This window comes from Procambarus clarkii, chromosome 29 (genome assembly GCF_040958095.1).
Source record: "Procambarus clarkii isolate CNS0578487 chromosome 29, FALCON_Pclarkii_2.0, whole genome shotgun sequence".
Lineage (NCBI taxonomy): Eukaryota > Metazoa > Arthropoda > Malacostraca > Decapoda > Cambaridae > Procambarus > Procambarus clarkii.
Window position 1 is genome coordinate 5,716,635 of NC_091178.1, and position 13,860 is coordinate 5,730,494.

Here is a 13,860-nt window from a genome sequence, read left to right on the forward strand (position 1 = left end):
GGTATGAGTAGGTGAGAAATGTGGTTGATCCCTCAGATCAACACAGACACAATAAAACATGACAAGATCTTGTACTTACAAGTAGGCTACCTCTCTTATTCACTCACTCACTCAGGCACATTTATGCAAGAACTCGTAGGTGACCTGACAGCTGGTTCCGTTCGTTTTTTCGTGAGACCATTGACGACAGGCTTTCCCACAAACCGTACATGACACGGAGGGTACTCGCAGGAGGGCACGCTGTATGTCAACAGACACACGCACACACACTTGATGGCACTGGCGGTGAGTAAGGTGGTGATGTCACGTAGTACCGTGGGGCAGGGCGGCTGGAGGTACCGAGGTACTAAGGCACTAGCTACACACTCTGGACAGTGGCGGCTGGCGGCTGCAGGTTATATGGTACCATGCGGTACACTGTGGTAAAGTCACACACAGGTTACTTAGGCAGCAGCACTCCTTAGTTCACTCTAGGTCACTCACAACAATCTCAATTTGTCACCAGGGATTACCTAATACCAGTCTGTTTCGTTCTGGTGATTTGTCACTAGGCTTCTAAACAATAGAGTATAGTCACGATCGCAATTCCGGGCGAACGTTGGTACAGTATATCGAAAAGACGCTGAGTTTAACTTGACAGTGAGGAATAGACGGCGTTCAGTCTATTGGCCGATAGACAGAACAGGACATGTCCTCTATGCACTGGCTCCCTCACGTGAATACCCTGCAAGAGGCTGCCGGGCATCTTGTGGGACACAATACAAGGGATTACAATTTGACCAATGACATTGCAGCAAAAGAGCGGGAACCAATCATATTGATCGTTTCCTGATCAGTAGCAGAGGTGACGTCATGAACACGTCGTGACCACGTCATAGTTGTTATTCAACTATGTTACATAGTTACAGGGTGAAGGTATACTGGCCTCACACACCACACTCTGGCTTCATCAGGGTGAAGGTATACTGGCCTCACACACCACACTCTGGCTTCATCAGGGTGAAGGTATACTGGCCTCACACACCACACTCTGGCTTCATCAGGGTGAAGGTATACTGGCCTCACACACCACACTCTGGCTTCATCAGGGTGAAGGTATACTGGCCTCACACACCACACTCTGGCTTCATCAGGGTGAAGGTATACTGGCCTCACACACCACACTCTGGCTTCATCAGGGTGAAGGTATACTGGCCTCACACACCACACTCTGGCTTCGCAACCAGCTGCCACTACACGCATCTTTATTTCCCTTTCTGCTGATATTTAACATTTAAATAAATTTAAAGAGAACAGATGTTTTCATGTATGCCATCAACTGTCAGCTATCACTTATTTCACCAATTAAATAATATCAGGGTCAGGTTACATAATTGCTGGAAACTTGTTACCATTTTACTGTGTAATTATAATGATTTCCCTTTTTCTTTACCTTTTACTTGGTGTTGTTCTCCGGTCCGGGACGTACTCGGGAACAGCGCCAGGCTAACTACCCGGCGACAGGCACCTACCCGGCGACAGGCACCTACCCGGTATACAAGAAAGGTTGCTTCTCCTGCACCCTTGGTGGCATAAGATCCTCAAGTTATGGAGGCAGCAGCAGCTACAGCTCGGGGTCCTACGGGGGAGCAGTTAGCCCTGACGTGGCAGGTCCTATAGCAGTTCCCATTACAACGTCCACACGCCAAGAAGTCCGCAGTGAGCAACAGTTCATCAATGGCCAACCAGTGTATCAGTTGCAACATGAGCGTCGCTTTAAAGATGACCGTCTAGTTCACGATCAGAAGGTGGAGAAGGGTGACCATGATCTGGGGTTCTCTCATGAAACAGGGGCGGCCTATTCAGGAAGTCAGTTATCTTCAAGTGGCAGTAGCAGCAGTTACAGAAGCTCCAACACCCAGCCTAACTATGATGATCATCTCGAGGGCTCCTATGTCCAAGGTTCGAGTTTCGGCTCGTCTGGACTTGGATCTCCAGATGCCTACAGTGATGACTATTCATCTGATTTCCATTCTAACATGGCTCGAATGAGGGAAAATCTTCAGCGTCAGATGTCTTATGGACCGCATCAGCCCGTGCAAGGGGGAAGCCACCGCAGTGAGGTTCACTCAGAGACCCGTTACGTCAACGGCCAGCCCGTCTACGTTAAAAATGTTAAGCGAAAATACAAAGACGGACAGCTTGTACATAACCACACCGAGGAGAAAGGACCTGAGGACCTGGGTACAAAGGACATTGTTAGGCAATACGACTCAACTGGAGCTCTGATTGGCGATGATTTTCAAGGCGGGTACTATGAAAACCATGGAGAGTACACATCAACACACCGCGACAGTCAGGACACCTACCCCAGGTATAGACCCGGATATACTTCATATTCACAATACAGCCATCAGCACTCAGCTTCAAATCCTTCCTATATACCAGATTCCTCGGTACCGTATTCCCAGGGGTTGAGAGAATCATCTCCTTCCTCTTATCCCTCTTACAGCCCTTCGTCAGGAAGTTCCTCAACTCGGTATACTGAGCAATCAAGAGATTCATCATCTTACAGACCAACTTCCTCTTCCTCCTCATCCTACCCTTCATACAGGCCAACTTCAGGTTCAACACAATATACTGATGAATCAAGACCATCATCAACCTTATATCCTTCCTACAGACCGGCTCCAGGAAGTTCAACGCAGTATACAGAGCACACAAGAGAAACTTCAGATTCTTCTCTGCACAGACTAGCTGGTGGTAGCTCTTATCCTTCCTACAGACCGGCTCCAGGAAGTTCAACGCAGTACACAGAACACACAAGAGAAACTTCAGATTCTTCTCAACAGAGACCAACTGGTGGTAGCTCTTATCCATCATACAGACCGGCTCCAGGAAGTTCAACGCAGTACACTGAACACACAAGAGAAACTTCAGATTCTTCTCTGCACAGACCAACTGGTGGAAGCTCTTATCCTTCAAATAGACCGGTTCCAGGAAGTTCAACGCAGTATACAGAGCACACAAGAGAAACTTCAGATTCTTCTCAACAGAGACCAGCTGGTGGAAGCTCTTATCCTTCCTACAGACCGGCTCCAGGAAGTTCAACACAGTATACAGAGCACACAAGAGAAACTTCAGATTCTTCTCAACAGAGACCAACTGGTGGAAGCTCTTATCCTTCCTACAGACCGGCTCCAGGAAGTTCAACGCAGTATACTGAATACACAAGAGAAACTTCAGATTCTTCTCAACAGAGACCAACTGGTGGAAGCTCTTATCCTTCAAATAGACCGGTTCCAGGAAGTTCCTCTGAACAGTATAGTGAGGATTCACAAGAATCTTTTTATTCGCAACCCACAACATATGACTCCCCCTCTCACTCCTCACCACACGCGGGTGCCCGTCAGACGAGACCCGGGAGCGGTGTCAGAGGACCAAGTACCGTTGCAGGAGGCACACTGGTGCAACAAAATACAAGAAACCCCAAGCCAGACCAATCCATTACACAGATTTCACAAGAGAGCTCTGAAACCTTTCACAGAATAGAATCAGCTGATAGGTACAGGCAACCCTATGCATCAAGACCTTCTGGATACAGTGAGCAAGTAGAAACATCAGAGGAAGATTACAGAGAAAACACAGGGCGAGAGGTTCCCAGTAGCTCTTCGCTCGTGGTGCCATCGGCACCAAAGACCAGCGGTGGAGCTCGTACCACGACCTTTGTTCTGTCCCCTTCAGCCCCACAAACGCCTCTTACTGATCAACTTTTAGGTACCAGTCACAGTGGCCGGCGGCATGACACTCAGGAAACAGAGCTTTATTCTCAGCACAAATCCCAGTCGCAAGTGGGCATCCCAGGAGTAATCATTGGACCTGTGGTCAATAACGACGACGAGGACGACGACGATAACAAGGAGCGCTATGATATAAGCCCTCTTGAGGACAGCTATGAGCAACCTATTCCACCTGTAGATAATGAATCAGAATCATTTTTTGTGCCCACTTTAGCCCCCGTTGAGAGTGAAGCAGAAAGTGGGGTCATTATCCACCCTCATGATGAAATATACAATACTCTTGATGAGTCATCTACTCATCACCGTACGCGTGTTGATGGGTCATCCACCCTCCACCGTACGCGTGTTGATGGGTCATCCACCCTCCACCGTACGCATGTTGATGGATCATCCACCCATTATCCAACACCTGTCGATGGATCACCCGTCCATTATCCTACACCTGTTGATGGATCACCCGTCCATTATCCTACACCTGTTGATGGATCACCCGTCCTCTATCCTACACCTGTTGGTGGGTCACCCACTCTCCATCAAAGAGGACCTTACTCGGGATCGTCTAGCTCCTCATACTACTTCAACAGCACCCACACTAGGCAAGGTAACCTCATTCATCAGGTAGCTCCTGGAGTTGGCGACACCCGGTCTCACTATGCTGGGGAATCAGTCGTTGATGAAACAAGGAATACCTACCCGTTATCGGCTGGTTCAAGCTCCTACCACTACAATGAAAGCCATAGGCATTCTTCTGTAATAGGCGGTCAGCATCCTGCCCAACAGCCAGGATCATTATCAGACATCTCGTCGTCATCGGTGACGTCAGCAACACCGTGTACTCAGGCGCTGGGATGTGTAGTTGTTGGACTATCCACAGACAGGTTCACGGCGCACCGAGGTGCGCACGACAAAGAAATACATTAATGGACGCCTCATTGGGTTGACGCATCACGAACGTCAATATAAGAACGGGGAACTAATTCATGAAAACGAAACGGAGCACGGTAGCGATGAGCTTGAAGGTATGGACCTGAGCGCATATGGCGATGACCAGCTGGAGCTGGTGCATGGCAGCTATCACCCAGGAAGTTACTCCCAGCAGCACGAGGTCAAACAAGAGAAGAAGTTTGTGAATGGCCAGCAGGTATACGATCTCCATCATGAGCGACGTTTCGAGGATGGCCACCTTGTGCACGAGAACCGCACGGAGAAGGACAAAGACGACTTGGAAGAACTGAACGCAGGACATCTGGGCGTCTTGTACCTAGACAACGAAGTGGACATTGGCGCCAGGCACGAGGTGACTCAGACGCAGCACCTTCAGCAACATGTGACTGCTGGAAGGGTCGCAGAAGGAGGCGTTGGTCGCTCTTCACAGACACATCAGGTGGGCCATGAATAGCAATTATAAAGATAAATATTTAACTGTTTTTTTTGTGCGCTAGCGCTTGTTTGATTTAGATATACAGATTTTGTTTGTTTGTTTAGGTCTTTGCAACACTCAATGTCGTTTTGGGCATCGTGATACATGCTCTTATGGATACTTCATTGATAATAATATCATGACAGGCTCAATGAAGCTCATGTGATAGCCTCAGCTCATATCAAACTGTAAAATATACTTTTGGGAGTTAATTATTTAACTTCCTTCATAAATGAAGAACACCAGAAATATAAAGAAGATTCGTGCTAGAATCCATTGATCTCACTTTTTCTGTCAATCAATGATTCTAACGCGAATCTGGTCCACTTTCCTTAGATTTCTCTTCACTTGTTCATGCCCTGTCTTACTCATCGCCTTGAATAGAAGAAACAATTGCAGTAGTAAAAGCACTAACAATATATCAGTATAAACAAAAACAGAAGCAGGCGTAATAATGAGAATATCGTAGCCAGCAAGGACAGTGGTGGTAGAGACAACAGCAGTGGTAGAGAGTAATGATTAATCTTGTTGACGGGTCGCAGGTGTCGGAGGCGGGACGCATGACGGTGGTGCCTCACTACAGCAGCCGGCGGTACGAGGAGCGTCGCCAGCAGGAGTACGTCGACGGCCACCCTGTGTACGACCTTCACCACGAGCGTCGCTTCCACGTCAGTACCTCCACACAACTAGTCTTCAACCACTTCTTTCCTCACTTCTTCCCGAGTCTTCTATTTACCTTCTCCTTTACATAGGCGTGTGCAGGAACAGACTGCTTCTCGATCCTGTCAGGACAGGTCTAGAGCTCTCCTTTCCACGGCTTATCTTAAACCTTACCACACAAGAATTCACAAAGTACACGTGTTCACCTACGAAATCTGCATCTCGTATCTTGATCAGGGCGGCTTTGTTGTTATTTACTAAACACTTTATGACCTTCGAAGTGCTACGAAGGTCTTTGTCTTTGTTGCCTTCCAACCGTTTCTATTTTTGTGATTTTTTCATGTGGAGTTCCATTCCGAGGCTGCTTAATAACTGGTCTCGCATCCATTTGTTTATAGAAGCCAAAAGGCTCCTTTGGCCATGTTTCTGAAGATCATGCGTGTGTCTCTGGCATTAGGCTTGTGGTTGTTTCTACTCGCAGAAGTTTCTCTTTTTATGATGAAGGAATCTGTCAACCTTTCTGCTTCTGTTCCTATCCATATCATTTCTCATTTGTCCATTTTTAAGATTACACCTGTAGTACGTCAAGATCTCTTAGCAGGCTATCACAGGTCCACCCATTTCTGATTCTCCTCGTTAGTTTTGCATCATCAGCAAATATTGACAGGATTGATTCTTGCCGCCGAAGGCGGCTAGTTTATTGTGCACTCCATATTCATCCTGTGAGCGGTAGCGCAAAAGAATTACAGAGGGCACAAAAGGTCTTTATCAGACCTCATCTTAGATTATTACATAAACAATTTCATCTATCCATTCACACCTTATAGTTACATGTCAGCTAGTTACAGAGAATGATTTATTTCAAGAGCTATATATTTACAGTAAGTCATTATACATTAATGGTAGGTCTTATCGCTAATACATAATTGTTTGAACAATGAAGATATTACAGTCATAGAGGAGCTGCTGTTTATTATTAGTCTTCACAATACTTAGTTTCTTAATCTCACATGTCATTTATTTACTGGGAGCGAAATATGGACACAGGGAAAGGATTTCAGGTATTTTATCCTTGGTAATAAGATAGGTTGCCATATCAAACAGCGTGAGCTTAGATTTATCTCTAAATGGCTCAATTTTACTACAATCCAAGATATAGTGTTCGAGTGTGTGTGTCCCTGTCTTTATCCACACACTTTACACTTTACTTCATCTAGATCCCTATACAAGCCGAACTGCCAGAGATACTTGTAGCCAAGTCTTATTCGAGCTGTGACAACATCTGTTAGTCTACCGACTTTGTTACTTGCCCCATACACATGTTTTACTTCACACATTTCATTGACAGGAAGAAGTAAATTTCCTGTCAGGTCATGATATACTACAAACAGGATGAAAATTGAGGGATCGAACTACTGTCCTCTTCAGTGTTGCACATAACCAATAATAATTCAAAATATTAGGACATATTTCTTCGCATTAGCTATCATAAAAAACACTTGAGTTAGATCACAATATTATTTCATGGATGTCAGTTCTGTGTCCAAGTATTTTATAAATATGTTTTGTTTGGCAGAACGGGACACTGGTGTACGAGAACAGGACGGAGCTGGACGAGAAGGACCTGGGTGTCCCTCACCATGACGCTCTCCACAATATCTTGGCGGGCAACACTCTTAACACGCCTTCAGAATCTTCTTACGGCACAAATGCAGGTTCTACCGGAGTGGGATCCTATGGGGCTTACGGCGGATCTTTAGAATCTAGTCACAGTGGTGGATCGTCACAAACAAGTGGATCACGAAGCTCTTTGTCCGCTAATGGCATCTTAAAAACCTATGGAAGTTCTGGGTCAAGAAGAGGGTCCACGTCGTCGACTGGTGAGGGTCACATTGGTGCTACCACCACTGTTCTGGGCGTGTCAATACCCCCGCGGACAGGATCAAGCTCTCTACGTAGTGCCTCAGCTGCACACGAGACAAGTTCTCATGAATCGTCCTCCATTACTGGTTCATCTCGCCACCGGACGTCTTCTGGAGGATGCCTCACCTGTATCCTTCTGGCAGGCTCGGGATATTCTGGTCAAGGTTCCTCCCACAGAGCTACACATGGTTACTCGGGCGCAGTTCCCGGGGGCGTGGGCGGAGGATACAGCGAGAGGGAGGAGATGAACGTAGAAGAGCATTACGAGGATGGACAGCTGGTTCATGGCCGCGAGGACTCTCGCAGATTCCGAGACGGTCAGCTGGTGCTGGAGAACAGACGGCAGTACTCCGACGGCGCCTCACAGGTGAACCCATCCACCATTGTTCTGTTTTAAGTACTAAACCCGTGGAGTCAGTCCCTCTAACTTTGCGTGAATTCTCTCTATGACTATTTAATTAGGAATTGATTTTGCATGTGAAATTGATTACTGTTTATGTTGTATAAATCTCGATTTGAGCTTAATATTTGTTATAATGCGTTTTTGTAAATAGTAACAGACGTATTACAACCTCAATATTTATGCTTATGAATTCATTTTTTAAGGTGTCATATCCAGCAACACTTAAATCTGGGAAGACCTTCGCTGCTTCTTTATCATCGTCGTCAGAACGGTTCACGCGGCGGCCTGGAAGTGGTAGAGGAGGGCAGCGGGGCGGGCATGTGTGAGCCTAACCCTTGCAGGAACGGAGGGACCTGTCTGCCCGGCCTTCACGGCCCCATCTGTGCCTGCAACTTTGGCTTCAGAGGTGTGTTGACTTTTAAGTCACCTCATATTTTGGTCTATTAATGTATATGCTGGGTGCTAATTGCATGTGTATGTGCTTACTATTTGTGCATGCAGAATCGAGTTATTAGCTCTTGGACCCCGACTTTCTAACCAATCAATTTCTCCTCTGTTATGTCGACTACATATATTTCTCTCTAACACACACACACACATACCCAGGAAGCAGCCCGTAGCAGCTGTCTAATTCCCAAGTACCTTTTTACTGCTAGACGAACAGGTGTATATGTGTATTCACCTAGTTGTACTCACCTAGTTGTGCTTGTGGGGGTTGAGCTCTGGCTCTTTGGTCCCGCCTCTCAACTGTCAATCAACTGGTGTACAGATTCCTGAGCCTACTGGGCTCTATCATATCTACATTTGAAACTGTGTATGGAGTTAGCCTCCACCACATCACTGCCTAGTGCATCCCATCTGTTAACTACTCTGACACTGAAAAAGTTCGTGTGTGTGTGTGTGTGTTTACCTGTCTAGGCCTTCTGTGGTTTTGTAGAAGACTCCAATAATAGCCTCTCTTTTCTTATAATTGAAATAGTTCTTAAGTAACACTATTTTATATGACTAATCATAGTTTAGTGTCTGTAAGAGCAATTACACATGGAGTTTCCTCGCGTGTCTGCTCCACGTTGGTGCGCCTGTCTGTGTCACCGTGAATATTTGCAAACGTGTTAATTAAAGTCCTGTATATTCTCTTATTTTGGTTCCCTTAGCTTCAGTTTCATGGGTGTGGGTTGAGGGGGAGGCGAGGGCTCAGCGTGGCTGTGTGTCCATTGCTCATCCTGTTAATCATTAAGGCGCATTCACAATTAGGTTACGACCATTAATTTTAATTTAATTTTGCCCCGAGGGGCGAGTTTATTGGGCAGCGCCACTCATTGTTTACAAAATTAATAAATAGTGTCATGTAGTGCACTTCTGAAGAAATTGAAAGTTAGCGTTGGACTCTTATTTGAGACTGTTAGTCTTACTATTTCTGGGTCTTCGTCAGGTGCCGAGTGTGGTGAGCTGCACTGTCCTAAAGGGTTCTGCCGGCGGGGAGGAAAGTGCAGCATTGAGGACGGTGTCCACGAATGCAACTGTAGAAGCGGCTACTCCGGCTACCGGTGTGAGACACGCTCCAAGAGACACACAAGACGCCTCACACGAAGACATGCCAGTCACCCGTGATCATCCAGGGGCGGAGGAACACTAGACTTGTCGCAACACTCAACTCTTCTCCTTCATCACTTATGGATGACACGAAGAGACAAGTTTTAGGACTTTCTCTGATTAAACATTGACGAATGTAACCAGCAAAATTAGTATGTTTTATTCAGTGTTATAGAATGATACAGCAAATAAAACTAGGCTAATTTGTCTATTGCTAATGACTGAAATTGTGGGAGGCTAGTATTATACAAAAGTTGTGAATATTTAATACTGTAAGTACTGAAACCCATTAATTTAACGGTTCTTCCGGTGCAAGACCTTCTCTGAGGCACGACTTTAAAGCCTAAAGTAATTACGCTCTCTGGGGCACGGGGTACAAGTGTAAGGGTATGGTGTACAAGTGTAAAGTACACTGTGAGGTACGGGGTACAAGTGTAAAGTACACTGTGAGGTACGGGGGTACAAGTGTAAAGTACACTCTGAGGTACGGGGTACAAGTGTAAAGTACACTGTGAGGTACGGGGTACAAGTGTAAAGTACACTCTCTGAGGTACGGGGTACAAGTGTAAAGTACACTGTGAGGTACGGGGTACAAGTGTAAAGTACACTCTGAGGTACGGGGTACAAGTGTAAAGTACAATGAGGTACGGGGTACAAGTGTAAAGTGCGCTCTCTGAGGTACGAGGTACAAGTGTAAAGTACGCTGTGAGGTACGGCCCACCAGACTGCAGTACACTCAATGACAAGTCAGGATAAGGAGCAACAGTTGATGACTGCCCAACAATAAGAAAGGCATAACCCACTTTACCCAGCTGGGTGACACCGGGTGATCTCAATATGGAGGACGATGAACTTCGTTCCATCTATTAAGTGCAGCGTCTTGCTGGGTGAAATGAGAGGCTGAGATAGTCTCTAAGGTGCTGTAAAACCTCATCAAACTTGGTAGTTAACTTTTAGCCCCCCTAAATTTATTCACTATTTACACTCTTAGAAGTTAATGTTAAGCTCTTTGTTAAGATGTATTTAGTTCCTGTTAATTTATGGATATACTTAACGGAATGTGTTAATAGGTAGTAGCATTGTTATAATAATATTGAACATTCCTCTGTGACTGTAATTAACACTTGAACGTCTCAGTAAAATAACGCTTAAAGGGGAAATCCCCAAGCTATTTTTAAATTTTACCAACTCTTGTTTTGTAGAGCGTAAGCAAGCCTAATAATTTTTCTGCATTTTGAGTTTTATTTAAAAAAACAATGAACTCTAGCTGTTTTTTGTATAAGTTTTACTGTTAGCGACAACAGCGCTCAAAATATCGGCTATACTATAAGACTTGCTAGCAAATTTTGTATTATTATTTTTATCTATTAAAACCTAAAAGATAGGATAGGCTCCTATCGAAAAGATAGGTATATTAATTTAATATATGTCATTAAAAGTTTGTATAAAGTTTTATTTATCAGGCTAATACTATATCATGTGCGTTAAAATTGTAGAATTGTCTTTAGTTTAAATCCTATTTATGTAAAATTTTGAGCAATTCACAGTTTAACCGGCAATAATAACATATTGCACTTATTTCTTTTTATTATTATTATTTTCTACCACAAACGTGGCCACACATTTACAATGCTAACCAGCATATATACATTTTCTTCTGTCCTCCATGGACAGGGTTAGAGATGTGTTAAACATATAGTTCAAGGGTTTATTGAACAATCAACCACAGAAGGTGATTCGGTGCTTTTAAAATGCTAAGCTAACCTACATACGTAAGTAAATACATAGATACACAGATTTACGTATGCCCTACATAAAGTGTTCGATGTGTCTTTTACATAGTGTCATTAATGTGCATTTACAAAGGTGAAATGTAATACTGATCAGCTTCCATATATACTTTATACACATACATATACATACACACACACACACGCACATATATGTACACATACATATTGCACTGATGAGTCTCATAAATTCCAAATACATTATTTTTGAAATTTTGCAACATCTCAAAAACTATTTGTCCAAAATAGAGAATTTGGTTATAAATTAATTAAAAACATAATCGAATTTCAGTGGTACAATTGATGAAAACTTAATTTATTTTTTAAATAATAACAAATTACTTTGCAAAAAAAAATCAAACAAAACATACAGAATACGTAAACATATCGCTCAAAAATGTGTTAGATAACCCTCTTGAACTAATAAAATTGAAATGTCTTACCACATGTGCTTATGCAGGCGATGAGTCATATAACGTGGCTAAAGTATGTTGACCAGACCACACATGTGCTTATTTTGAGTTTGTTATAATTTGAAACATCTGTTCAAGTTGTCTCCACAACCACAGCTCATTTTTCTTGTTTGCCACTAACTACGGGCTCACCATAGCCCGTGCTACTTGGAACATTTTGTTCCAGGTAGCGAATCTTAAACAACAACATTGTTGCCACTATTCCGTTGTTTATAAATATGATTGGCAACGTATATCTAAAAAAATAACGCTTATAAGCATCGTTTGCAACCTGAAGGGTTAATGTTAAACAATATCAGTTCTAACGTTAATGTTTTTAACGTAAGGTATTTTTTTAGTAATGTTGAATATAATTTTGGGTTTTCTGGTCTTTAATAGACAATATTTGCTCATTTCTCCTGAATATTGTACTACCATCAAGAACGTACTGTTCAAATCTAGCTTTGATGACCTCAGTGAGGTGTCTGAGAAATTGTTAAGGAACTAATTTTTAAATATATACAGATAATATTAAAGTGATATGAAAGTGTCCAGGACCTCAGTGAATGTGTGTCAAAGACCTCAGTGAATGTGTGTCCAAGACCTCAGTGAATGTGTGCCTAGGACCTCAGTGAAGATAACTTGGAGTGACTTTGAGAACTGTCTTTAGGAGCAATGTGTACTCACCTAGTTGTACTTATCTAATTATACTTGCGGGGGATGAGCTTTGGCTCTTTGGTCCCGCCTCTTGACTGTGTTCAGGGTAATGCTGGAGTGAGGGAGTAAAGATGTGTAGTGAGTGTAGCTAGAACGAAGGTGTGTAGTGAGTGTGGCTAGAGTTAGGATGGGTAAATGTCGCCAGTGAGGATGCACAACGGTTGTCCCTAGAGTGAGGATGTGTAGCGAGTGTCGCTAGAGTGAGGATGTATGACGGGTGTTTCTAGAATGAGCATATGTAAGTGTTGCCAGAATGACGATGCATACATATATCAATGCCGACTAATAGTAATGTTATATGAAGTGTTAATTTTTACACCTATAATAATCATAAATTATTATTAATTATTATTATTATTATTATTATTATTATTATTATTATCATTAATTATTATTATTATTATTATTATTATTATTATTAGAAATAAGGTTCCTTTTCTCATAATTGCTGAGAATGATTTTTATATTACAAATAAATCCTACTCACCATCACAGGAGTATCTTTCTTGTCACCATACCTTCTGAACTAATTATTTAAGTTTAGGTGATTGAGTTTAATTACCAAAGTAATTACCTAAATGTGGTTATAGGATGAGAGCTACTAGGCTCGTGGTTAGAACCATAGAACACTAGTGGAAGACGGAGACAAGGATGAACCGAACAGTCGCCAAGGAAACTTCACCGTGAGAGATGCAAGTAATAGCAACGGGCTGCAAGAAGCGTTGAGGAATATTCAATAATCACCATCAAATGGAAACACGAGAGAGAAACAGTAAACGTTCATGGACCAGGAAGATAGGAAGGCGAGGCTTGGTACCCATTGCTCGATCCCGTAATCATAAAGTAGTGTATATAATCATATACACACCGGGGAACCCTCTACTGATTGTCAGCCACACACAACACTCGGTTAATTGGTAGGTTGGGATAACCTTTATCTTTGACAACTCTAAAACTGCGTCAGCAGTGTATAGCTGACTGCGTTCTTTTCAGATAAGAAATATGACCTAAAATAATACAAATGTACACACACAAAAGCAGTCACGTTGACGCCTCGGAGGCAACGACGTAAAAAATGTAGTCACAAGCCTCATCATTGCTCATATGTGGCGCAGTGTCAAGG

General features: G+C 43.4%; 1 protein-coding gene across 1 annotated transcript in view; it reads left to right on the forward strand.

Annotated features, from left to right (window-relative positions):
- LOC123764965 (uncharacterized) overlaps window positions 1-13,229 on the forward strand; it is an 84,621-nt gene extending 71,392 nt beyond the window's left edge. The window contains 7 exon segments of the mRNA XM_045753214.2: window positions 1,479-4,643; window positions 4,645-5,163; window positions 5,742-5,867; window positions 7,436-8,149; window positions 8,389-8,448; window positions 8,450-8,591; window positions 9,618-13,229. Of these exon segments, the coding sequence (XP_045609170.2) occupies window positions 1,479-4,643; window positions 4,645-5,163; window positions 5,742-5,867; window positions 7,436-8,149; window positions 8,389-8,448; window positions 8,450-8,591; window positions 9,618-9,796 (4,905 nt within the window). The 3' untranslated portion in view covers window positions 9,797-13,229.
- The last annotated feature ends 631 nt before the right edge of the window (window positions 13,230-13,860 follow it).